At 40.2% G+C, this 26,466-nt stretch overlaps 1 protein-coding gene across 4 annotated transcripts; it reads right to left on the minus strand.

Moving 5' to 3' along the window:
* Nucleotides 1–78: 78 nt before the first annotated feature.
* Nucleotides 79–25,964, minus strand: LOC139635023 (liprin-beta-1-like). Of its 4 annotated transcripts, XM_071501920.1 has the most exons (27): nt 25,824–25,964; nt 18,164–18,243; nt 15,706–15,911; nt 13,999–14,079; nt 13,335–13,448; nt 13,103–13,213; nt 11,610–11,702; nt 11,358–11,396; nt 10,385–10,502; nt 8,818–8,879; nt 8,671–8,737; nt 7,850–7,968; nt 7,578–7,651; nt 6,719–6,746; nt 6,248–6,401; nt 6,086–6,118; nt 5,238–5,373; nt 5,032–5,154; nt 4,669–4,819; nt 4,327–4,438; nt 4,149–4,237; nt 3,815–3,937; nt 3,593–3,718; nt 2,705–2,893; nt 1,977–2,135; nt 1,749–1,814; nt 79–1,602 (listed from the first exon to the last, which is right to left on the minus strand). In XM_071501920.1, the coding sequence occupies exons 2-27, from the start codon at nt 18,225–18,227 to the stop codon at nt 1,510–1,512; spliced, it is 2,730 nt and encodes a 909-aa protein (XP_071358021.1). In that variant the 5' UTR covers nt 18,228–18,243; nt 25,824–25,964; the 3' UTR covers nt 79–1,509. The 4 variants fall into 4 exon arrangements, with proteins under 4 accessions (XP_071358021.1, XP_071358023.1, XP_071358022.1 ...); XM_071501922.1 differs by lacking the exon at nt 11,358–11,396; XM_071501921.1 differs by lacking the exon at nt 6,086–6,118.
* Between the last annotated feature and the right edge of the window lie 502 nt (nt 25,965–26,466).

Genomic DNA, 26,466 nt, shown 5'->3' on the forward strand with positions numbered 1-26,466 from the left:
AGTGTTTGATGATAACTGTTGTAGCATCTCATTTGACCATCAAAGTGAGATACTACTGAGAGTAGAGACAGAGAGAAATGCATTTTCATTTTTATTACCAAAAATTTAAAAACACAAGGTAGAATAAAACCATAATTTGGTATTCAAGAAAAAAGAGATATGGCTAATTTCTTGTAGAAACAGTGACTTTGGTTTCCATGGTTACTTTCATTCATGCTTCTTTTTGAAGTTATAGTTTAACATTTTGGGAAACATGCGTTCTTGTTTTCTTACTGAGAAATTAAAAGATCGATATGACTTGTATCTGTCCATTAAATATGAAGCTATGCTAAACCTTTAGCTTAGCATAAAGACTGGAAATAGCTGGCCTGGAATTAAACACACACCCTCTAAAGCTCAAGAGCATGTTTTATCTCATTTGTTTAATCAGAACAAAAACAGAAATGTAAAAACAATGATTTTAAGAACAGTTTCATGCTGTAATTTTGTGGTGAAAAATGTTTGGATCAAACAAGTGAAATACAACATTAATGAGCTTCACAGCTGCTGCTAGGTGTGTTTTTTAACTTCTGGACAGAGCTAGGCTAAATGTTTATCACCTCTTGGCTGCTCATGTTGAAGGCACAGACATGGAAGTGTTTTGGTCTTCTCACCTAATCCTTGGTGAGAAAACAAATCAGCATATTTCCCAATCATTTCTCACTTCCTCTAACAGTATCCGTCCACAAACAGTTTTCGTTTTGAAGCATTAATAATATGAACAGAATCATGTGTGTTGTTTGCAGCTTTCAGAAATAACAGAAATTCAACAGTAGCATCTGTCCAGTGATAGATGCTGCTGTTGAATTTCTCCGAGCAGTTTTCATAAGAACTATTTCTACAATGGAAAGTAGTTCACATGAAAACAGTTCACAGCAGGTTCTAACCTTTTTGGAAAGATATACTGCTGGGAAAAATGTCACATGTATTTTTAAAGCTGTGCGTGCTACAGAGCCAGACAAATCTCACACACCTACAACAAAACCAAAACTATCTTTGCAGCTGGATCCCACTAGAAATAAATGAGAAAAGGTGATTTGAATGAACTATTCTTACAGATAACTTTACGTACCACAAATAAAAATTAATCTGACTGAAGCTGTGGACATGACAACTAGAGAGCTACACTCAGGAGGAATAACAGCTGAGCGAGGGAGAGTCCTTAAAATGAGGGAAAGAAACAAACACTGATTACTGAAAACAACAAACGCTTGAATAGTAAAATAATTGCAGAAAGAGGTACATTAATGCAATCAAATCTTGCATTTTCATTTCATGCATTACATTTGACAGCTTCAATAAATATATATGGTCATGGAGGATATGGCTGTACTTCTGAAAGATGAAAACACTGTTAAAGTAGAGGTCTCAGGTTCTACTAAAGAGGTGGGTGGGATGGATTTGAGGGCGGTGTTGGCACAGTTTGGTCATTTTTTCACAAAACTTAGCTTAAGGAGCTCAGCATCTCAATCACATGTGGGGGCTGTCGTGCCTCTGCGCTGCGTCGACGTCTGGAGGGCAGACTGAGATCTCTTGGAAAAACTCATCGTCCTTCAGCATGCTCTGAAACACACACACGACCAGAGTGAATGAAGGAAACTCAAGAGGAACTCAGGTTTGTTTACTCTGTATGTTGGATAAAGAATGACCAACTATGCACTGAGTTTTATTTTACTGCACGACTGCACTGGAGCAGGTCAGTTTCTCACCGTCAGATTGTTGATGCCCTCAGAAAAAGCGCCAATCTGCTTGACGGTCCCCTCAGAGTCCTCCATCTGCCAAAAAATACAGAGGGTCAGACATGGATGAAAACTCAGACACAAAGTACAGAAATTAATTCAAAATACTTTACAAGACACAGTAAAGTATTCAAGGTTTTATTCAGAAATCCAGGTGAAGCTGAACCAAAGTAGAAGTGCCTGTGTCCGTCTTTGTACCTGTTCCAGGTGGTCAAGGTTATCCCCGTAGATTTGAACCCCCCTCTGGAAGCTGCTGCTTTTGGGCATTTCCACATTCATGGGGCAGATGTACTCCTCACCATCATCCTGACGTTTCTTCCTCAGAGTGCCAAAACTACCGAATGACAGGCGCCTCGGCTGGAGGAGAGAAAATCACAATGAGCAGGCGGTCAACATGAGTGACTGCTGACAGGTTCACTTTAACTTTGCTAATTATTCTGATAGTTGATTAATCTTTTAAGGTATTTCTCAAGCAAAATGCTCAACATCACCTGTTTACAGCTTCTCTTTTGGATTTGTTGGGTTAATTCATATTGGCCGAACAACAGGCAGCGAACATTTGACCTCTGAACCACAAAATGACCGAGTTACTGTAACATTATTCAACAAAAATGGGGGAAAAAAACAACAGATCTGTTTGGTGTAAAATCACAGCAGTGAGACTGTTAAGTTTTTGTTGTATTGGCCAAACTAAAGACCAATATTCATCAATAAAAAGGCCAAAATTGATCAGATCTATATCTGTTCCCAAACATGACACTAGCTGTTTATGTTTAGTGTCCCACAGCCTGCAGTGAGTTCATGTGGAAAATAGAACAGCGTGTTAACCTGTTTTTTTTTTTCCTGTGATAATAAGTGAAACTGAAGCAGGTGTCACCACGGTGACAGAGAGGGATTTGTTTGTGTGGCGGTGGTTGGGCAGTTACCTTGACCTTCGCCGTGGCGGTGAGAACGGTGTAGTCTGGATTTTCCAGACAGTCCTGCTTGAGCCTCTGTGCTTCTGAGCCAATGAGCAGGTGGAAATGTGTGGCCAGGTGGCGTCTCAGCAGGGTTTTGTTGGGAGGGATGTTGAGCAGAAGGGCGAGCGCTTCCACGTTGAAGCGCGGCTCCAGCACCTTCAGAGCATAAGGATATTTGAGAGGTAGTCATGTGGTGAGGTCAAAAAGAGAAACAGAACCGAGCGGGAGGAAACTCTGATAAAGGGATTTTTTTTAATGCAAAACTACCAACTGTTGTTCTTAAATGATTTAAGGCTGCCTGCAGCTACAGACTGAGAGAGGACCAGTCAACTTTCTGTCAGATCCTGAAAAACAGTTTCAAGGAGGAGTGTGTAAGGATTTGCTTCTGTGACCTGGAGCTGTGGACGAGAACAGGCCACTTTTAATTACAGAGTCAAATCCTTCAGCCTTTAAGGCAAAGACTAAACAGTGCTGCTACTTTGTATTTTATTTACATTAAATTAAAAAAAAACAAAAACATATGACATACAAAGACTGCTCCTAAAAGCTCAGTGATTGATTGGTTAATAAATAGTTGGTGGATAAGTCCAGGACTTTATCATTCTAGACCATCGCTATTTTTTAAATTGCAGGATGAAGTATGATCCATTCTCTACTGCTGGATGATTCTGGATTTAAATTTTACAAAATACTACCTTCTGTTTTTTTATTGCTGGTCTATATTGTTAATCTTACCATATTTTTGATACTGTGTCCTTTAATTTGTTCCTACAATGGTCCATTTCCCCAAAGAGATTGATAAATTTCACCTAATTTACTTTGTCTAATCCTGATCATTTGTTTCTGTCCACTCACCATCAGTCCTCCATGAACACCGCTGCCTCTCAGATTTGGGGCGTATTCAGCCAAATCCACAGATCGGAGCCACTCCATCACCCTGTGGTTGGTCCACTGGGAGATCTCTGCCGGCGTGATGTTGTTCTGAACAGACATGAGGGCATAAAAATCCAGATTTTAGAAGTACATAATTTAAACTAAAGGAAAAAGAGATGCGGGTTGTGGCTTCTGGTGTGATACCTCATCAGAGGGTCGGCGCCTGAGACAGCTGGGCTCGTAGGAATTGAGGCGGAGGACCTGAATGGCTCTCTTGATGCTGAGGTGATGGAGAACACTGCCCACCTTCAGAGACAGCAAGTCCTCCTGGGAAACAGTCACAGGATCAAACAAAGAGTTATCACACAGTTGTGTCATCTGTTGAATGATTCATTCTGTGAGAAAGTTCGGTCAGAGTATAAAAGGATTACCAGACAGACTGACATTAAAGTGACAAGGAACTTTTTTTTTTTTTTTTTTTTACAAAGTAGTTCAACAAGCTTCAGTGCAATGTGACAAGGTTTAAAAAGCAGCTCACCACTGTCATGTAGTGCAGCATGCGTCCATCAACACGAGCCTCTTCAAAGTGACTCTTGTACTGCGGGAGGCCGATGTCATCCAGCCATCCTGGGATAAACAAACAAGTTTAATCTACATGAAAAATAAGGGGGGCAGTACGCGGCTGTGGTTTAGTTGCTAGATGACGTCACACTCACTGGTCACCCAGTTATGGTCCAGTTTGCCCCTCAGGTCGTCCTCTTCTGACCCGAGAGCCTGCAAGGCCAGCTGCAGCTTCTTCCTGTGGAGAGGCTGCTTCATGCCCAACTCCTGAACAGAGGAACAGAACACATCACATCCATCATTCGTTAAACTGACAGAGATGCTTGAAAGGTTAAAAGTGACTTTTTGGAAGTTTAAACTCAGGCTTGAAAAGTTAAAAAGTGTTATACTCAAAGTTGCAGAAATTTTGGACCAAAAACAAAAAAAGAAACAGTGCATACAGTATGTATTGCTGTAACAAAAACACTCTGAAAATACCTCAGTCACGGCACCCCTACCTTCTCCAGATCATGCTGTGACGCCTGCAGTAGTGTTTGTCCTGATTTGATCCAGCTCTGGCCCTGGGCAGCGTATAACCCGAGGCCTTGCTCATGCAGCCACGCACAAACTTCATCTTTACTCCACCGTGAGAAAGGAACTTCAACAGCACTGAACAGAGACAGAGAAGACAGAGGAGTCTTTAACTGAACTGAATTGTATTGTTTACACCTGACATAGTTATTTGTGAATTATGCTTGTAAATAATCCTGCACACTCAGTGACTCCAGATGCCCACAAAAAAAATCAATATAAGCTGTTAGTAGTATTATGAGTAGATAAAGATGTTTGGAAAACACACGTAATGTTTGTGTGACACCTACTTGTGTTTAGATTCACGTGACCACCCGAGTCGAGGGCCGGCGGTGGCTCTGACTCCGCCCCTCCTGAACTCCATCTCAGCTGCATCATCGAGGTTGAAGGAGGTAGAGTGACTCCTCTTTAGCCTGCAGGAGCAAATATCACAGTATAAATGACCGCAGACACTGTACATCACTGTAAACACAGCTGACACGACGCCGAGCGTTACCTGCCAAAGAATCTCTTAAAGCCTTTGGACTTCTTCTTGGTTTCTGGTGACGATGGCAGAGGAGCTCCATCGTGGGATTTCCGTGGAGGAACACCGGCCAAGTCCAGGTGATCTGTGCCTTTACGTTCTGTCTCAGCTGTAGAAATAATTATATTACACATGAACATAACTGAATATGCACTTGAGGGCTGGACCACCACCACCTCCCAGAAATGTCATCGCAGCTTCAAACAGCACTACAGCGCATCAACTACAGCTGCACCACTACAGCCTCAGAAATAAAATAAAAACCACCCATGCACAGAGCTAGTTAAGTACAACAACACGTCATTGCAAGATTTTCTCATTTACAATGAATGAGAAATGTTTTTAAAACATAACTGACAAGCAGCATGAAAACAGCGTCATTGCAGATGGTTTATAATGTCATGGATAAGAGACAACTGGATGATTAATGTGAGCTCACTGACAGAAACACCTCACACCAGAGCAACACACAAGAAACACCAGAAAAACATCTTTGATTTAATCATTTTTAAAGGCCTGAAGAGGTTAAATTACACATTATTCCACAAGAAAAGTTTAGTCTAAAGATAAAGTTCATCTTTGATTGGATGGCTCACACTTTTTTACTTGTGAGGAGAGGTCACAAGTAAAAGAAAAAGGCTGGGAACCACTTGTGTAGAAAAAAAATGGGGGAAACATTGTCCTATCACAGGACAGTATGACAATGAGGTCATGCTAGTGAAATGGTCACAATTCAGTGTCAGTACTGTCCTCAAACACATCCAGCTGTATCATCCAGAGCAGCCATACTGCAGGCCGACTAGGCCACTGCTCTACTGTACCTAACACAGGTGAACTGAGACTCCGGGTGCGATCTTTACAGAGGCATGGAAGAAACATCAGAGTCAGTAACGAAACACAACTCACATTTAAAAAAAAAACTTTGATAACATGACAAACTGCAGGACAATAACAACAAAAGGACACCAGTGCGGTAAACTCACCCAGGTTTGGGGCGCTGACTGTCTGCTTGCCTCCACGCAGCTTAAAGAATCCACGGCCAAAGGAAGTGCGGGCCTTCTTGGTCCCAAAACTCTCATCACTTGTGGCGTTTGCTTTAGCAGGGGAGGAGGAACCAGGTCCTGTTTTGTTGCTGGTCTATGAGGAAAAATACAACAGTATAGAAAAGTTTCACTTTTAAACTCAAGCAGATGAGGAAAAAGTTTAGTTGCACCATTTAAACAGCAGGTGTCAGTGCAGGACCATGAGCAGGGACGGACTCATCACATGTGTCCCGTGTTTGGTCCTGTGACTTCTCTGTCTCACTCAGGAGAATCACACAGATCATTCACACTCTCCACATTCACCAGTCAAAAGGAAAAACTTGTGTTTGAGCTGTTGTTATTCCTATGATTTGATCAGGCAGATGTTATTCTACAGTCGACCTGTCCTCATCAGAGACAGCAGGGTCTCACCTGGTCAGTGCTGCTGGTCGTGGGCGAGCTGAAATAACAAGAAGGAGCATTTCAGTGTTTGGTCAAGAACAAGAGGCTTCAGTCTTCAAATACCCTCCACAGCTCACAGCAGTTACGGTTCGTTGTCTGACTAACTACGTCATTAAAACTCACACTGCTGGTGTGAGAACTGACAAAAAAAAAGGCAGAAAAACATGAAAGAGAAGAAATCTTTAGTTCATGTTCAAGCGCTCCAAATATAGTGTGTTGTAAAAATTCCAACTATTGATTCATGTTTTGAATTTGTTTTGTCTTTGAGGGTTTGGGCAGACTGGTGTGATGCCTTACATCTAGATCTACATGTAAAATAATTGACATGATCATCACAGATGACCTATGTTGCATTTTAATAGTCAACCCTGTCATGTATACAAACATAACTGAAACAGAAATGAATGGAGACAAGAGTCTGGTCTGATAACATCTGATTAAATCAGGATTGGATCTAACAGGATGTGAGTGTTTCTGTGAACAGACTGTTCAGTCTGTTGGAAACAGCAGAGGTCTAATCAGCCACAATAATGTAGGTATGAGTGGCATCAGACCTTTAGATGATGCTAAAGCACTTGTTTTTTTAATTTATATTGGAAACAGATTGTATCACACACACCCCATCGTGTTACAAAAAGTAATTACAGCTGATGTTTCAGTGACAAACTTTACTTTTAGTTTTCAGAAGGTCTGTGACCAACACATCAGCTGGATTCATATTTTGTTCAAGTATTTCAGTCTATTTCACTAATTGAAACAGACACACAGAGTTTTTTTTAATAACATGTAGATAGAATAATTAGATTTAAAGAGACAGAGACAGTTTTACCTTTCTGCTGACTGTAACTGTCGCTCTCTGTCCAGGTCATTCATCTCAGAGAGGACTGCTATACATGGAATAAACTGAGACGACAGAGAGCAACAGAGGAAAACAGGATTAATTTAATCAGTCGAACAAAGAATAACCCGAACAGAAGCTCTAAATTCCAGAGAGAAACAAGTTCAGGGTGGGAGGCAGAAATTAAGTTTTTTTTCTGAAAGGAAGTATACAGTCTGGGGTTCATCCTGTGTGTGAATTGTTTTGACAGAGGTTGTGTTTACCTCGCCAGAGCTCCTTCCTGCCTCCCCCTCCAACGCCATGGTGACCTGATCCACCTCCATGGCTGCAGGAACAGAGGGATCATCTGGGATATCGTCATAGTCGTCTTCCTTCAACTTCTCTGAGAGTGGACAGTTAGGACAGTGAGCGTGATGTACTGTGGTGAAAACCCACCGAGCTCAGTTTATCCTGTTTTAGCTTCACCATGAACCTTCATGATAGAATTGTTTTTCATGTACAGTACATCAAAACTGGGCCTTTCTTAAGCTTTATTTTCCTGATATTAAAAGTTATTTTGAGGTGAGCTGTTACTGAATCGATTCATCTAGGGCTGCAACTCACACTTTTGATTACTGATAATCTGAAAATTACTTTTTCAGTTAATTCCTTTTTCTATAAAATGCTGCAAAACTCTGAAAACTGGCTGCTGGTTTCCCAGAGCACAAAGTGACATCTTCAAATGTTTTGTACAAAAAGAGTTAAAAACTCAAATTATCAATTTACAAATATATAAAACAGAGGTCTGTTTTTGCAGAAGCTGGAGTCACAGAAAAAGTGACTGAAATGATAAATCAGTCATTAAAATTCTTACAAATATATTTTGAGACAGTGATTAATTAATTGAACTCATAATTTACTGGTGCAGAACGTAATAAAGATGTTCTGTTTCTATTTTATCTAAAAGCTGCAGCAGGGAATTAGTTTCAAATCCTAACACTTTCAGTTTCAGTGTAATATTGATGTAGTGACAGTAATGCACATATAATAATTAGCACATCAGCAAATAATTAAGATTAAGCTATGCTCTCAAACGCAGGCTGACCTTTGACCAGCTCCTGCACCTTCTTGCACTTTGTAAGCGACTCCTGCAGCTCTTTGATTCTTCTCTCCTGCAAAGAAACACACATGACGTCACAGTGAAGACGCTTCTCAGCTGCTGCTCATGACACATCACCACCCCACACTGTACCTTTTCATCATTGGCTGACGTCAGTGTCTCCAACACCCTCTTCATCTTCAACATTTCTTTATCTGGGAAAAAAAAACACATTCTTTAAACTTGTGGAAGGTTAGTTTGCCTCCAGCTCCTCTGGCTCTGAAAGCAGCCACAGAAAGCAGAAATAATGAGGCCACTGGGGCTCAGTGTGCTGCTCAGCACGGCTCCGATTTCAGCTTGTTGCTGCAATGAACTATTGATTCAATTATCACCACAAATTATCAAAAACAAGGACCTTCTGTGTGTTTCATTTAGAAGTGCTACACAATTTTACATAAGCCAACCACTTGGTAATCTAACCTACACTAAGTTTACTGGCCTCATGTGAACTCTGATGTGTTCAGCAGCTACAGAGGCAGGCCCTTCCCTCAGGAGACCAAACCAGAGCTAAAAGGAGAGTGAATATTGGACTTCGATGCCCCGGGTGAGCAGGGACACATCTCCAAATGAATTTTAATGTTTCTCTGTCTGCCGGATGAGTAAATAGACAAATGTATAAGCCAATACTTTATCAGTGCAGTGTGGTCAAAGGAAACCAAAGCCATGCAAAAAAAGCAATTAATGCAGTTTTAAGTATCAAAAACTGTGTTTGTAAACAGAAACTCACAAATTGAAATTCATAGAGCCAGAAATCTGGTTTTGTAAAATAGATTAGATGTAGGTTATCATGTTGTATCACTTCTTCAACACTTTAAACACTTTATAATTTGTACTTCATAGTACATTAGTCAGTACTAATAAAAAAGATAAGAGATTCATTTGACTGATTTTAATGATGAGAGCACTTTAACTTAACCAAACCCTTCATGTAAGACAGGGTGGCCCCTGTGCTGGGCAAACAATAGTTAAACTTAACCACCCACCTGGGTTCAGGACCACTGTTATGATTATCTGTTCCTGAATTTCTCTACATAAACAATATTGTAAAAGCTCCATCCATGACTTAACTGAGCCCTGATTATTTCAAAATCTGAATTCTTGGCTACCTTTGGATTCTTTCGTAAAAGATCAAAGTTTGTTGAATAGTTTTGCATGTTTGATGTTGTCAGTGTCTGATCAAACACATCATATCTGTACAGTGAGCAGGAAGACAAAACAAAACCTAAAGCTCTGCAGGTTAGTGTACAGCGTGTTTACAGGAAGACCAGTATAGGAGACTCCCTTTTAAATAAATGGCATTCCTCTTCTATCCAGTGGATAAGATAAGGTCAGCTGTGGGTGGAAGGAGTAAAACTGATATGTTTGGTATGAAGTCTACAGACACACAGATAAGGATTTAAGTATAAAAGACCTCAGGTTACCTCAATTTAGTTTAGACTGTCTGTGAAATATAAGACAGTGAAATAATAATTAACGGAGAACTCCAGATGAAAGTAAAGTACATATTATTTCTTCAGGGAAGCTGCTGGAGGGGATCTGGTGTTGTTGGAATGTGAATTGTCTATTTGTCTAATCCTCATAAACCCTTTTGTAATATTAGAGCTGGACTGCATGAGATGGTACAAGAAGCTTCCAGACAATTATTAAGACCAGCTCCCACCTCTGTCTCCTCCCTCAGCTCTGCTGTGGCTCTCCGCCTTCAGTCTGCCCTCATCCTTCAGCCTCCTCAGCTCCAGCTCTCGCTCCTCCAGCTGCCTCTGCAGAAGCTGCAGCTCCTCCTGTCACAGAGCACAGATGTATGTCACCACTGCAGCTCTCATCACTTCATTTGTGAGTCAGACTTTAGTAGATTCAATTCAGTCTAGGTTTTCAGTTTTGAATTGTCTGTTATTTAGAAGCTTTTATTGCCCAGCCCCAGACATGTATTACTGAGCTCATTAGGTATGTACAGCCTTGAAATTTTGCACATTCATGTCTCTAATAACTTTGGTGACTCTCCAACTTTTAATGTTATCATCACGTCAACATTTAATTGTGTCCAATACTTTGGTTTATGACCACATTCCCAGCAGCCTCAGCTGTACTAAGATGGTGAACCTCAAAACGCCAACCATTTTCCCAAGACTTCTTGAGATGAGTAAAGTGAATTTCATGTGTGACCATTAATAAGAACTAGTCAGTCAGTAGGTCAGTTAGTTCAAACCACTGTTCTGAGTTTAACACACTGTGAGCTTCAGTGCAAGATCAATACTATCTACTAAACCTATAATGTGCAAAATGGTTAGCATGCAAAAAAAAAAACAAAACTGGACAGACATTTAACACTGCAACAAATTACAGAACTTATTATAGAACTATTTAACTGAAATAAATATGCATCAGTTAAAAAGATGTATACCTTTACAAGTGGAGAAACACACTGTAATATGCTTGATAACAAGTGTTAGTACCAAAAAAGCTAATAGAGGATTTAAATGTGGTACAAATCCTGTAACCAGTACAAGTGGAAGCACTTACAGCAAATGTGGTGAAAGGCAGGAAAGCAGTGTGCAGCAGTGGAGAAGGAGCAGGTTTAGAGGATCTTAAGGGCCAGAAAGGAGAAGAGTACAAGCTGGAGATTAAACCTCGTTCACCTCGTCTCCAGTGAACCGCTCAGTGTTCCACTTTGGGCGCTTGACAGGTTAGCATGTTGCAGGAAGATGTTAAAATCACAGAAGAGAGGGGGAGGAGCAGAAAAAGGTGAAGATTGGAGGAATGAGCAGAGAAATAACATCAGAGGGAAAATCATAAGCCTTTAAACACGTAATGATGCATCAGTTCTGATCTCCTGTCATAGACAAATGTAAAAGAATGATCCTGCAGGAGTGAACTACACACACACTCACTTTGGTAGTTTTGAGTTTCTTCTCACACTGCAGTCTTTCATTCTCTATGTCAGTCACCCTGAACCGCAGGTCCGTTACTTCCTGGTACAAGCCCTGGGGAGGAGAAAAGAACCCCCATTACCCATTAAACTCAGAGACTAACCTGCACTGGGGAGGTTTATGGAGACAGTGTGTGTGTGTGTGGGGTGGGGGTGTCTGATTTTTTTTTTTTTTTTTTTTTTTAAAACAGGGGGAGAATTCCTGCCAAAAGCACCAAACATTATTTTCAGGCTGATGTCCCTGTGGAGAGAATTTGAGCTCGGTTCACACATGAGGACAAATCCTGGTTTAAAAGGAAGCGTCACGGTCAATGACTGTGAAACTGCTTTTACCCAATCAGCAGCAGTGTGGGAGAGCTGCGACCTGGAGAAACTGACATTGACTGGAATGTGTGCTGATATATAAGTGTAATTTTACATCATTATCAACTCATTCATTTTTGAATGTGAACACCAGAAATGGTATTTTTATGTTGAGATGTACTTTACATGAACTGGGACACTTTTAAATGGAAAAACATTTTACCCAGTTTGAATTTGTTTGGTTTCAACCAATATCTGTATAAAACTAATGATTGTTAAGAGTAAGAGCAGAGTTTCATAGTCCCTCCTTTTCTTTTGTAATGAATACAGGGTTTTATATCAGAGGTAGACCACAGCACTGGAAACAAAGACTTCCCTAAATGTCATAAAAAATTAAATATAAAATCAGCCTTCAGGGAAAGAGAGCAGAGGTGCTCGTGCCAAACATTATATTTTGTGTAGCTGTTGTTTTAGCCATCATTTTCTTACTAAATGGATGACAAGCTGTGTCAGGATCTGGGCAGTGTATCACCTCAGCTGACTGAATTCCTGGGGGAAACCCTGGAATACAGTCAGTTTGGGTAGTACTGTTTCCATTCAGCCACTTCGTTGTTTATTTGGATCCGTTCAGCTGTTGCATCACAGCAGCTATTCGTCCTGGGCTGGCTGGGAGCTGAACCTTAGCCCTGATTTGGTCGCCTTCAATCTGAAACTCTCCACCATTTAAAGTCATACTGCATTAGCTACTAACAGCTCTAGTTTACATTTTAACCATCAAAGAACAGAAAATGTCCCCACTAGTGGAGAGAGTGTATGGAAACTATACTTCCTACAGCCTTTTATACCCTCACAGAGGGGAGAGGAGGAGAGATATGGGTGGGTGGGGGAGTTCTGGCAGGAAACAGCTGCTGGAGAACAAGAGGTGTTTAAGCCTCTTTTGTAACCCTTAAAGAAGTTCACCCTGCACCACATGACAGAACTGAGTCCTCCAGCCGAGTGAGACAGACCTTTGTGACTTTAAAACAATGACTGGGCGGCTGCCAGGACTCAGAGTCACACATCACATTAAACACGGTACAGGTGCAGCTGAGAACTTCATTATCTCTGCTCCATTGCACAGCCTCAGATGCTCTACATGTTCAGGACGTCTACCTCATTGTCCCTGTGATCTCTCTCCACAGCCGTCAGCTTCAGCTTCAGACTTGACACCTCGGTCATCAGCTCCAGCTTCTGGGTCTCCAGTGCCGACCGGTTCAACAGCTCCTGTGGAGCAAGATGCACACTTTGTGAAGCTGCACTAAAATATTAATAAGGTTCAGATAACTACGTGTTAATTCCAATGCATCTGCAGCACAGAGGTAAGGTCACTTTGTTGAGGCCTTACCTGTTGAAGCAGCTCCTCAGTAGCATTTAATTTCTCCCGATGATGCTCAAGGCAAGTGTCCAGGTCCCGAATCTTTTCACCTTGCACCTCCACCTGGTCTGTAAGGACACTTACCTGGACGTGATAAGACATCTTTGTTAGTTATTTTAGTTTCTCAATCAGCGATGAGATCTCACATGATAAGTTTTACTCTGTATTTTATTATCTTGTCCATGTTAATCTCACTGGTTTGAAGTGGGTGGGGCTCTGCGGGAAAACAGTGATGTCGTGTACCTTTGTTTATCAAACCGCCCCCACATTTTCATTATAAATCATGAGTTTTTTGCCTGTTTAAGTCTCAATACTCTAAACAAAAGAGACAGTCAGAACTATATTGAGAGATGGAATCCAGGAAAACAATTTGCATCTCGGGTTCAGAGTTCTTTATAAATTGTCATATTTGATCTTTTGTTCCTTTCTATTTAATTTTCAATAAGATTTCTTCAAAGTCTGTTGAGTAGTTTTTTAAATATTCTGTATATTAAGTATCAGACAAACAGTGAGGACTGAAAACACCACCTCTTTGGTAGAGTGAATGACAGAAGAGGAGCAAAGCACAATACCACTTAATTGCACATTCAGGTGCAATTGTTTTGCTGTCTAATAAAGGGTTTTGCTCCCATACCTGAAGAACAAGACACTCTTTGTCGCTCTCCAGTCGTGACAGACGCTCTTGGTAGACTGCTTCTGAGCTGTGCCCATTAGTCTGAAATGAGAAACAATACATGTTGATTGGTTTTGTTTGAGCAAATAGCTACATTTACTGCATCAGTTAAATAAAGCTTTAAATCAGGTTCATGAAAAAAAAGAGGGGGGAGGTCTCTAGCTGTCATGTTGAAATATAGTACATGAAAATACACATCAGCCTTGAGCCACACAGGTTTTCGAATGGGTGCGTACCACTTAGGATATAACCTCTGATGATGAACTCGTGGTTTTACCGCGAAGAAAACAACAGATAAGCGAGTTGAGTTTTCCAGAGAAAGCAGAGGGTCAGTGGTGCTCTCACATGCAAGTTATTTGAACACTGAATGAAAAGCAAACTCCTCACTCAAATATCACACATATCACGAGGCCGTGAGGGAAGAAAAACAAGAGTCTCACTCTGAGTCAATGTGAGTTTGAAAGATGGAAACTATTTGCAGCAGGACGCCTATAGAAACTCCATCATTCATAAAGTATGTCATAACAGCACTTCTAGAATAAACACAGTCAAGAGTCACGGTATAGGCAATGGAGCAGGATCAAGAGATGCAAAGCAGATCAGTGGATAATTCATACCAGGTGAAGTCTTAAAACTGCACCGTGCAAAGACACTAAAAATAGGTTATTTTCTTTTCTTTAAATCTCTGTACACAAATACATTTTGGCTTTATGGCTGACTTTGACGTTTTCTCTGTATGGCCAATGTAAGAAGAATCAGAAACCCCGTTTTCCACTTCATAGGATCAACTCATGTGTCTTGGCCTGGTCAGATAGATATCAGATCCCAAAAAAGATATGTGTAAAAGCACCCAGGAGACGCTGGAGATGGACTGAAATCTGATAACTCAAACGCCCTCCAGAGGTGGTTGGAGATGCATTCTGTCCAGATGTTGAAAAGGTGCAAATGCATTTGTCTCCCCAAGATGCAAATGAAATCTTTACATGTGTCTGTATTCTATAAGATGTACACAGTAACTTATACATATTCAGACTTTCTTTTATACAATCTTTCAAAGATTTTCCAGATTGTTTTTAATGCTTTTTAACAATTAAATGTATTTAAATGTGATCTAAAACTGTCTCATGTAAATCTGCCTAGCCTTTTCTTGCCTAAATACAATTCATCCATGTGTCTGCTCTTAGCTAACTAACTTTTCTGTTATTGTATACATGCAGAAGTTATTCTTCATCTGGTATTTTTAGCAGGTGCATCACCACCACCCTCTGGGCTGGAGTAAGGCAGAGGCTGATTTGCATGTAGACCAGGAAATCCAGGACAGACGGCCATCAGATCTGTGATCTTTCTAGTTGAGACACATTTGTGGCTCAGTGTTAGTGTGTTAAATCTCATCTGGATTTCATCTGGCCACAAGACAATTGTAATGACAAGTGTAACCTGGAGCCAGAGAGAAATGCTCCATCACAAGTCACAACACCTGCCTTCACAAGAGCAGAGTTATAGACAGGGTGATTTTCTTTGTGGTTAGCACCAGCCATAACAGCAATAAAGAAATAAACATTTATATATGTGTGTTTGATTTACTGGTCACCATGTTTTGGAATTCATTTTACAGATACAAACTATTTAGCAGAAATGTTGTATCTCCTTTACAAATGGCCTTTTTACCATTCGTCCCTGCAGCCACTCTGCCAGCCCCTCTGCAGTGGTATCAGGGATCTGACATCGCAGGTTGTCCCTCTCCTCATTGTCCATGAGCTCCAGCGCTGCCCGCAGGTCCTCAAGTAGATGGAGCACTCGAAGGCCACCCAGGAAAGGTGACGTGGGTGACTGGCAGTCAAAAAGCCCGTTGGAGTAGTCCATGGCCTTGGAGCCTGGGGAAGCAGAGAAGGAGACTGAGATGTGAGGTGGTGACTGAAATGAAGGAGAAGTGAAGTTGTGAAATTAGAAGAACTCATTAGACTGGTATGAAACTCAAAATGAAAATCTAATGTGTTGGTTTCTCATAGACAAAATGGTAGGCCGTGACAGAAAGAAGAATTTATGACCACAGCTACTTTTGGTTTATCTGTGGGTGCGGTGGAAGCACAATGACAAGCCAGAACTATAAATTTTAGCTTTTGTTTAACTGTGTTTACTTCTTTTTTCGAACTTGTGTCTCTTTCCACATGGCAGCAAACTCCTTCATCTTGTGTGTGAACAGACCAGGAGCCAGACACATAAAACTCTGTAGGCCCACGGCTAAAACTGGGTATGCACAAAGATAGAGACATGCATAAGGATTTCCACTATCACAGTTTGCCATAGATGGATGCAGTGACATTCACATCCTTCAGTAAGTGTCTGCATATCAATATTTCTGCCTGCTCTCTTTATTGATGAAAAGAATTTGTGCAATTTCAGCCATCACTGCACTCAGCTTAGGCCACTTATAACACCCACATTATCATACGATTGGCTAACAAACTCTTCACCTAAATATTTGATTAGAACTTATTTCCCCTATGGTTTACTCTAGAAAACTGTATATACACATGATACTAGTTCACAGTATGTGTGGGAGCACGGTTTATACATCTGGTCCGTGCCATGACAGTGTGATTGTTTGTAGCTGCGTTATTCAGTCACCATGCGACAACATGCCAAATTCATTTTACCTCAGAGTTCAGAGCCTGACTTACTCTAATTACTGTGAGTAGATTGTTTGCATACTTTTGATCTGAGCTTTTTCAGAGGTTTGTAACTTCACATATGGTTATGGCCATGTTATAATCAAATTAGAGATACATCATGGTAAGCCAGTGGTCTAACGCATAACCACAGCATGTGGCAGTGGAACCTCTACACGTTTTCTGTGGTTTTGTTCATTGAAAGCTAAAGATTCTCGCGTCAAAAATTACATTTGATATACAGTAAAACCCTAAATTTATTATTTACATATGTGAGAAAAGGGGAAAAGGGAAAGCCTGTTAAATTTTAGCAGATCTAATCTCATGGCCGTCTTTTTAGTTCTGAACAAACTATGTTGCCCAAAACTTAATGGGTATTTTATTTATTAACTGATGTTTATCCAGTTAATAAATAAAATATTGATTGAAGAGGATTTTGTCTCTTTAAGTAGCTCAGGACATTTTACACTGAGCTGATTTTAGCAGAAATTTACTCCTTCTGATGCAAACAGTCTAGAAAAATCACAGATAACAACTATATTTAGGGACCTATTGGTGATCTCACCATTATCACAAATACACACTACTGAAAACATAATGAGCAAGCACGTGTTTAGAGTGGTTTTATCAAGCATCATATGACACAGTATAATCAAATAATGACAATTAAATGACCTCCCATATGTATTGAGAACACAATCTCCAATTATTCTTGAAGCAAATGCAGCGGCACGTTGACTGATCCCGAGCGCATCGTGTCCCCTACGTGTGCTTCAGTCGGCTCCACAACATCTGTCATCTGTCTAAAATGTCAGCCATGATGAAGATGTCCAGTGGTAACAAAGAGGGAGCTGAATAAATAAATATCCAAACAATCATGGCTTCCGCACAGTAGCGAGGGAGTGGGACTTGATGACGGCTGTGGTTTCTGTGGAAACAAGGGGGGACTGGGGGATGTCACGTGATCAGCCGCCTCACTCCCATTGGAAAGGTCAGCGCTATAATTACACACATCAGCGGAAAAGTAGGGACTCTGAAACTGAAGCCTGCTCTGCTCATCTGCAGCGGCACAAGTACACAGAGTGTGGCCAAAAGTTCCCAAGCAGGAGTTGGTCTTCCAAACTCACAGAGCTTGAATAATCATTAGTTTCCGTCACTGCAGGGACAATGGAAACTTTCATTTCTCATGGTGAAACAATCCAGTGGAGGCAGAAAGAGCCACTGATCTAGCAGCACAATTCCAGCTTTATTCCAAACTTTTATGTATATTCAGGAGGATCACATTAAATTGCAGGTAGCAGTGGAAAGAGAACGACACATTGTGTTACCATTCGCTGGATGTTGTGTTCCCAGCTTGCAATTTAATAGCTTCCAGATGTGGCTAGACCCCATAGTATGCCATGCCTACCTTAAGTGCTGTGGCCAGGTCTTAAAGTCCAAGTGTAAAATGTGGTTACCTGCTATGATCCCATCCATTTGCTCCAAGGCTGCTGCCAACATCTCGCTGGCGTCAGACATCATCTTCTGCTCAATGAATCTGTGAGAGAAAAGAAGACAAGTTTTAGTTTCAGACGTTTTAAGAGAAAGAGATGAGAGGGAGCAAAAAGAGTCAAGTCCCAAATTTACAGTAGCCAGCTAATGGATGTCTGCAGCAGCAAGATAAGTTTTTCTTCTGGTGATGTGCTTTTAGCCAATTAACAAACTAACCTTACATGTGTGTTTATGGAAGCTAGACAACATTAACATTATTAATAACCTTCAAACAAAAACCTTAAATTAAAAACCTCAAAGAAGAGTGACAATCTTCCAAAATACTTCAGTATTATAAGGCAAAATTATCTCAATTGGAAAAATGTGGAAATTCTAAAGTATATTTTCATGACACAAACTCTTTCTGCTAAATATGCTCATGTGATACAATCAAAAGCTCACGAATAGCTACTAAATGGACCATGTGGTGAGAATATTTTGTAAATTATCTCAATTAAATTAAATAAAATCAAAGATCACAACATCACCTCAGTCAATAGCCACTTCAGACTTTACTAAACCGAAATGCAACAAATTTGCCGACACATATAAAAGTAGCAGTCAACATAAAAGTGATTAGCTGGATATTTAGCTTCCAATAATGACAGTATCCCTTCAACAAGTCAGGTCATTTTCATACTGATTCACACTGTTCTTAAAGTTGAACTGTGGTTAAAACACTTGAGCACTTGTTGGGAAGAACACACCCATTTCTCAGTAGTAGACTGAGGGATGAGTGAATCGGTCACAGCATCTGTAAAAAAGTCCAATCAAAATGTACAGCCTGGAGAAGTGTCCTCTTAAAAACTGGGTTTGGTTTAATTCAGACAAAAGAAAAAGGTTTATAAAGAAAACTACTGTTTTTTTTATCATTTTTACTGTCATCAAGATTTTAAGGTGCTGTGGTCTACAGCTGAAATCATTGATGATTTATTGGTTTGTCTTTCCACAGAGAAATAATTGGAAACTACTTTGATAACCAATTTTCAAGCAAACTTTCCTTAATTTTAGCTTCTAAATTATGAAGATTTCCTTCTTTTCTATGTCTTGTGTAACTGTAACTGTTTTTGACTCCTGGAAAACAAGCAATATAAAGACATCACTGTCAATAATGAAAATAATTGTTAGATGCCTCTAATTCCCATTATATTCATTATTCAGAGGATTACTTTGCTCCTATGCGTGCATCAGTTTCAAACTACAAGGGCTGCTTGTATGTTTTTACATTTCCATTTGAAAATAATATAACTGTGTTATCACTAATCCTGTTATGGTACAAGCTCTCATTCTTCCCTCTCAATTGACTGCTGCTGCATCAAATTAACCCTGCAGTCTGTGCCACAAAAACAAAAAAAAAAGCTGCTTGAGAGACAAAAAACAAAGTGATCTCCTGGTCTTATTACCCAGCAGGCCTTATTTCCGGCAGCCGAGCGGTCACGGGTGCTCATGGGCAGGCTCCTATCTGGAATAATGGCACTATTCTCCCGGGGGTCTCAGGCCTTGTAGCACTGGCATGCTCGGCATCTCAAACTTCCACAACAAAGTTGGACAGTATCCCCATGACCACTGAATTCAAACACTTATCACATGTCTCTCCTTTACTTGCACTGAGCACTTATCACTTCAAACAAAATCTGATTTGAGGTGGTCGAGACGGTACACAGGTTGTGGAGAGAGCAGCTAATACCCAGAACTAACAACATAAAAACAGTGGCTATACTTGTTCAGACGTCCCATGGTAGGGGGGCAGGGGCTGCAGGCTTTACTTCATTTCCTCCCTCTCTGGGGTCATAGTGTCACACCTTGCAGGGTAAAAAAATGGGCATTAAGAGCGCAATTAAACCGGTGGGGTCTAAATGAGCTGGGGGCTGGGGTCTGCTGTCAACACAAGGGGCCTTTAAGTGCTCAATTGCCAAAGTTTAACTTCATACGCTACAGAAAGTGGAGGAAGTTTCTGCCAAAACTTCATGCACACTGCTGTATATTTGCACCACTCCATAAACATATTCAACAGAATACTGGTGATGTATGTGCACACATTTCATGTCATTTAAAGCAAAACAAAGCAGGACCCTGCACAATAAGCACACCAGAAAATAAATAAAACAATCCGCTTTTCAATTAAATTTCACAGTTCCCATGGGGATTGAGGTTCAACATCTTACTACTAATACATTTTACTCCACAGGTATTTCCACAGAATGATGGAAAACCATCATACACCCTCACCAGGGTGGAAGCTGTATTTGGTCAGCTGCTTGTTTCACCCCATGGGAGAAACCTAAAGCTAGTCCAATCTCTTGTTTTTTGTTTTGAATCCAAATACCGTCAATCTCCATGTGAATGCTGAAAACAACAAATGAGGAGAGGAGGAAAAAAGTGGAAAATCAGTGCGTGCCATCATACGCTCCATTCAAAGATCTTATATAGTCTCTTGGTCACAGATCATGGGTGCACAGATGAATTTGAACATTTTAAGATGAAACAAATCACAGTGTGTTGGCACAGCAGAGGCTGCCGTCCTCTGTTCTCTGCCTCCTTGTGATAAAAGCCACATCAAATCTGGTATTATGAGTCTCATGAAATCCCATTTCCCATAGAAAGCTTCTTAATAGTTAATATAATAATAATCAATTTTGTGCTGGTCATGCGGAAGAAAATGGCATTGAAACTCGCCACGTTAACTAGGCTCTCCAGTCCTCAGACTCATAAAACCAGACCCTTTAAAATGCCAGGCTAGGCTGAGACATTTTCCACTTCTTTTTCGCATCAGTGATGAGCAGGTCCTCCATAAAGAACTTTCTGACCAAAACCTCTAGAGAAAAGCCCACAGATGAGGGTCCATCTCTCTGGTCATGTCAAGAAGTAATGATGATTGATAATGCCACAGTGTAGGAGTGAGCACTACACACATTCCTGAGCAGGTTAGTTCTCCCGAAAACCAAACACTAATGCCTGGTACTGACATCCCCGTCGACCTCTGCGACCCCTCCTCCCCCCACCCTTCACACCAAATCCCATTAGGACTTTATTCAGTAAAAACTGAGATATCCGGCTGTTGGTATTTTTCTAATTGCCAACACATACCCTGAAAAGACCAAAACAAACGATAAATTGAAAATACAACAATCAACTGTATATCCAAAGAGTGAGATATCTTATCACTCCGTGCCACGGAGCTCCAGTGTTGTCCAACAACGATTAAAAACACAGAAATAAGCAAACTGTTGCACTAGGCAACATCCCCCTTCATTACCATAAACATAGACGATGTAGTTTATTTTGAGTCAAGTCCACAAACACTGTCCTGCTGCCAGAAATACTCAATAAAGCAAGAAATGTGTATTCATCCACAGCTGGCCAATCACTACACAAAGTGGGTGTGAATGTCAGATTGTGGTCAGACACAATCCAGAGTCAGACAGGTGTAGGAGGAGGAGGTTTCTGTAGTTACTCTACCATCTGACAAGCAGGGGAAGTATGCTGACTCCTTAATGCACTGTTGGTTTTGGTCCTTTAAAGAGATCTGTTGACTCTATGAAAACAGTAGAATAAAATCAGCCTCATCCTTTAACTAATCCTAAGAACGAGTATTAAATTACACTCACAGTCTTACAGCTCCAAAGTGAAATCTGCTTTATTGAAATGTACTTATTACAAAGACATGAATAAACAGTTGCACGGTTTACTTATAGCTCTGTAATATGTCCAAGTTTGTTTCATTGAAAGATCAATCTGTATGGTGGTCAAACTGACTTTCCTTATGCTGTGAGGGGGTTTTAACATCAACCAGATGGAGAGGATATGATATGGCAACAATATGGAGGGGGAGGGACAATGCATTTGAAGAAAAAATGGGGTGTGATTACTTGACCCTATGCTGAGTGGTCAATCTCTGAAACCCACATACACAAACACACGCCTCCGCTGGTGCTTCAAACAGTTGGGCTCCAGCTGTGGTACAGATGTGCATTTCAGACCCAAACCGGCTCAGCGTAGTAATAGCAGTAGCATTAGCTGTAGTACAGTAACACAATTAGCAGCAGCAATAAGCATTTACACTTGGTAACTTCTGATGTGAACGACATGGTGCACCCTTTGTGAATATGTCAGACTTTTAATACAGTGCTGTCACTGCATTTTTTAAATAAGTTGCTTTTCATTTGTTTGGATAATTGTGCCTGGTCATGGAGGGTTTCAAATTAAATACTTTTTAAAAGTTAAAAAAAGGGCGTCCCACACGGGTCAATACTAGGTCCCTTGGCATCTACTTTACATATATAAAGAATCTGTTTTCCAGGCTCACATAAAGTTGATGATGCCATCTTGTACCAATAAGAAGCTATTTACTAATTATTTTAATTATCTGTTACTATGCAGAATATTTTCTTAATAAATTGATTAATAGTTGCCCATTACAATGTCCTAGAGTACAAGGTGACGTCATTAAAGGCTTTGTTCTTTCTGATCAATAATCTATGCAAAAATATTCAATTTAATATAAGACCAAGAAAGTCAGCAAATTCTCACTTCTGAAAACCTGCAACCATTAAAAGTTTGCCATTTCTCGTTTAAATATTGCTTACATCTAATCAATTATGAACATAGGTTTAAAAAAGAAGATTTGCTCTACTAATCTATTCATCGACTGATCATTGTTGCTCTACAACTAAATCCTAAACAGTGCTCTTTGTCTGTCCATGACCTCGGTGGTGTTTTAGAGCAGATTTTTAAGAGCAGATTATTCATCACCTTGATCATCAACTAAAAACTGAATATGAATTCTTATACAGAGCTGTATCTCATTCAAAAAGAGAAGATTTCATTATACAGCATCTTATCCTGTTGGGTTTCATATACTGTGTGCTTGTGTTCTGCTGCCACTACTCTCCAGTGGCATTTGATTAAAGAGCTATTTGATTTTGACAGCTATCAAACTTAATATCAAGAGAAATATGAGAAAGTCAGATTTCATTAATGCACCCAGACGTCCCCAGCAGTTTTTAATTATAAACCTGTGCAATTCATGTTGGTGAGACAACAGCCCCTTTTGTAGAAAATGCAGCCAATAACAGTGACACTGGATTGCACAATAAGTTAGCTTAAAAAGTTGATTATTCACTAGGATGCTTCAAAATTAATTGATTAATTGACTCATCTCAGCTCTAACCTCAAACAGTTTCAGCGCAGCAGTCATAGTTACAGCAGTACTTATAGAGGTAATGCAGACGTGAAGTGTGACATGCGCTTGTGGAAGTCAGTCCCACGTGAAATCCAACCTCCAGTCAAGTCCCTGCATCAACCCCTGCCTTTGTTTACATTTCCCCCTGAGAGATGGTCCAGTGGACTTTCAGTCTGGGCTGCTGTGAGGTCAGAAACAGCAGCCCAGGCTTTAAACTGGTGCTTTATTTCTCACTGCAGCAGCAGCAGCCACACTGAGACACTGCACAAACAAGTCTTTGTCCTTCAGAGACTCACATGGTAGCACCGCGACACTGATCCCAAGTTATTGCAGATTTTCCACGTGGCCCCAACTACATCATAGTCAGAAATCACATTGGAAGGGAAAAAACTAAAGAGGATGGTGGAAAGGGGCTGGAGGAACTGAGTAAGAGAGCTCGGCAAGCCAAGAAAAACTGCCTCTCTTTGCTTTTGTTATCAAGGTTTTAGCACAAAGGCAGCCTTTCTAAGTATGAATTCTTGGGCATATTAAAAAGGCATAATTTCAGAGAGTCAGAAGTTACGTAAAATACTGCAAAGTTAAATGAGTTCTAAATGAATCCCTACAAAGAATGACCTGAAACCATAAACACGCTTGAAACAGAGGCATCCCCGCACTCAGGAAGACCTTGACTCTGCCCTGTCAGGAAGCGTTTCCTGGCACATTCTGGAGAAATGTCTTCCTCTTACTCAGAAACTGCCATTTCCACTAATCCCAGTACTGTCTGCACCAACAATACTAAAAGCTGCAACTCCAAAAGGACACGGGAGTATCAGCTTTCCTCGAGTGAACGAGGAATTCATACAGCTCATATATAAAACGTGGCCTTTAATTATGTTCCTGCAGAACAAGTGTTTCAGATTAAGATTTTAATTGAATTTCAGAAGCGTGTAAACATCCCAGTATATCATGTGACTTAAAAGTGACACCTCCCTTCTTTCAAAATACAGCACCACAAGAGCACTGTACCAAGAATGCAAGGAATGCAAATGTCAAGAAAAAAGGTGCCTGAGATAGAAAAGCCCCATCAATTTTCTGGACACATGGTGTCAAGAAAAATAAAATCTTAAAACTAGAAACCTCTCTGGCATCCCCTACATGTTGATCTTACAGCAGGCCAAGTTTGCTGCTAATACAAACCGGGAGAGATGGACTTTGTCTTTGTCTTTACCTGACTGAGCAGCAAATAAAGGCCTGTTGCCTGAGGAAACAAGATGATTGCTGCCAGGGGATTAGATTCATTTATTTGCATCTCTTAAACAATCACAGAGCAATGTGAAAAGTGTTTTTATTATGTCAGTTTTGCCACTGTAACATCAGTGAAAGCAAGTGTGCAACAGCATGGATTTCCTGAGCTGTTGACCACTAGCTCTGGGACTGTGGCGGGGGATACAAATATGGTTATTGTCGGAGAGGGAAATAAAATCCTTTGTTATGCTTTCAGCTCTTTGCTTGGAAGCCAAGAAATCATCATCAGATGTACGCAGAGTGGAGGGACGCCAGCAGGTCATGCAGCCCCTCAGGAGAGACATTTTTAACTGTATTCTACAGAGGTTCACCCAAACAAAAGGCTGCAGAAGTCTGAGACTGATAATGAAAGAAGCTGACACTGGACCAGAAGCAGCTTTAAACTGCTGGCTTTGTGCTGACTGCTACTGTCTTTTCTACAGTAACTGTTGGTGGGAGCCAAACTGAGTCTGACTGGAGCTTCGCCACAATGATTCATAATTTGGCTTCAACTTTAATGGACACCGGAGCCATAAATCAGCTCTGGTTAAATTAAAAAAAGGTTTTCACAGACAAAGCAAAGCAAACACGACTCAATTTACTAAAAGAAAACAACATGACATATGAAAGAAAAATGAAAAAAAGACTTTCTCTTTCATGACATTTTCCTTTATCCCTTCTCAATGGATGATATTTTATATCTAGTATTTTTTACATGTACATTTTATATGAAAACTAAGCACTAGTGATGCTGCTGTTTGCCTCTGCTGAGTAGTATAATTTAGTGATAAACTAAACCATTAAAATAATAATGAAATATATCAGCAATCCACGGGATATTAGCTATGGGAATTTCTGTTGATAACCAAGCAATAAAACAAAATGATTTAAACCACTATTGTGAACATCCATTGAAACAAGTGATATCTTTAATACTCATAAAATGCTAACAAAAGATCAGGAGCTAGACTCTCTCTTAGCACATTAGCTAAAACTATTTAGTAAAGTTAGGTCAAATTAATTAAAATGAGACGAAAATTAGCTTTAACACTGTTACGTTAAGCTAGCTGGTTGATAAACAAACCGTTAAAACTGGCGCTAAATCAACACAAAGTTCAGTGAAACTTCGGTGAACTTACAGTTTTCGACTCAGAAACGTTACCGAAGGGATCTTGCAGTCTCCAGCAGGCTTTACTCCAAACACTTTGGGCTCTTTTTAGCGGGGCTTCATGGTCGGTGTTCACCTTCCCATTGAATTTCTCTGTGAACTGAAGTTTTTCATCCCAACTAAAAAAAGCTCCAGAGCGGCGTCAAGCTACAGACAGCGAGCAGAGCACAGGAAGTCCGGAGATTTGGATTTCAAAATAAAACCATAATCTTCATCAGTTCAAAACCAATGACCTTAATTTTTTTTTTTTTTTTTTATAATTAATGTAATCCTGTTCATCTTTGTATAAGCCTCCAGATTCTTACCCCTATTTTAATGTTAATGTGGTAGGTGTAGTTGTGTTTCAATGCATGTATGCATGCAAACATCTTTCTATATATTTTATCTTTCATAAATCTGTATTTTTATGAGTAAGTAAGTTCAATAAAGAGACAAAGCCTCGGTTACATTTTTTGTTGAGCAAAGATTTTCAGTTTACTCCTGCTGTAAAAAAATTTCCATGAAACTTTCAAGCTCATAGGAAAGGCTACAAGGTCAGCTTGGACAGACAGACCACCAAAGCACCAAATCAAAAAACTAAATAATAATTATTAATTTAATATCATGTTAACTGA

This window comes from Trachinotus anak, unplaced genomic scaffold, assembly GCF_046630095.1.
Source record: "Trachinotus anak isolate AG129_WGS33_773 ecotype Australia unplaced genomic scaffold, CSIRO_AGI_Tana_v1 ptg000018l, whole genome shotgun sequence".
Lineage (NCBI taxonomy): Eukaryota > Metazoa > Chordata > Actinopteri > Carangiformes > Carangidae > Trachinotus > Trachinotus anak.

What these genes read in the sequence shown, in the direction of transcription:
- LOC139635023 (XM_071501920.1), bottom strand. Translation starts at nt 18,227, where the DNA reads ATGATGTCTGACGCCAGCGAGATGTTGGCAGCAGCCTTGGAGCAAATG. An exon ending in GAGATCACAGGGACAATGAG is followed by an intron (nt 11,703 to 13,102) that starts GTAGACGTCCTG and finishes TCTCCTCCCCAG; the next exon opens with GGCTTGTACCAGGAAGTAAC. An exon ending in AGCGGTTCACTGGAGACGAG is followed by an intron (nt 10,503 to 11,357) that starts GTGAACGAGGTT and finishes GCTCTGTGACAG; the next exon opens with GAGGAGCTGCAGCTTCTGCA.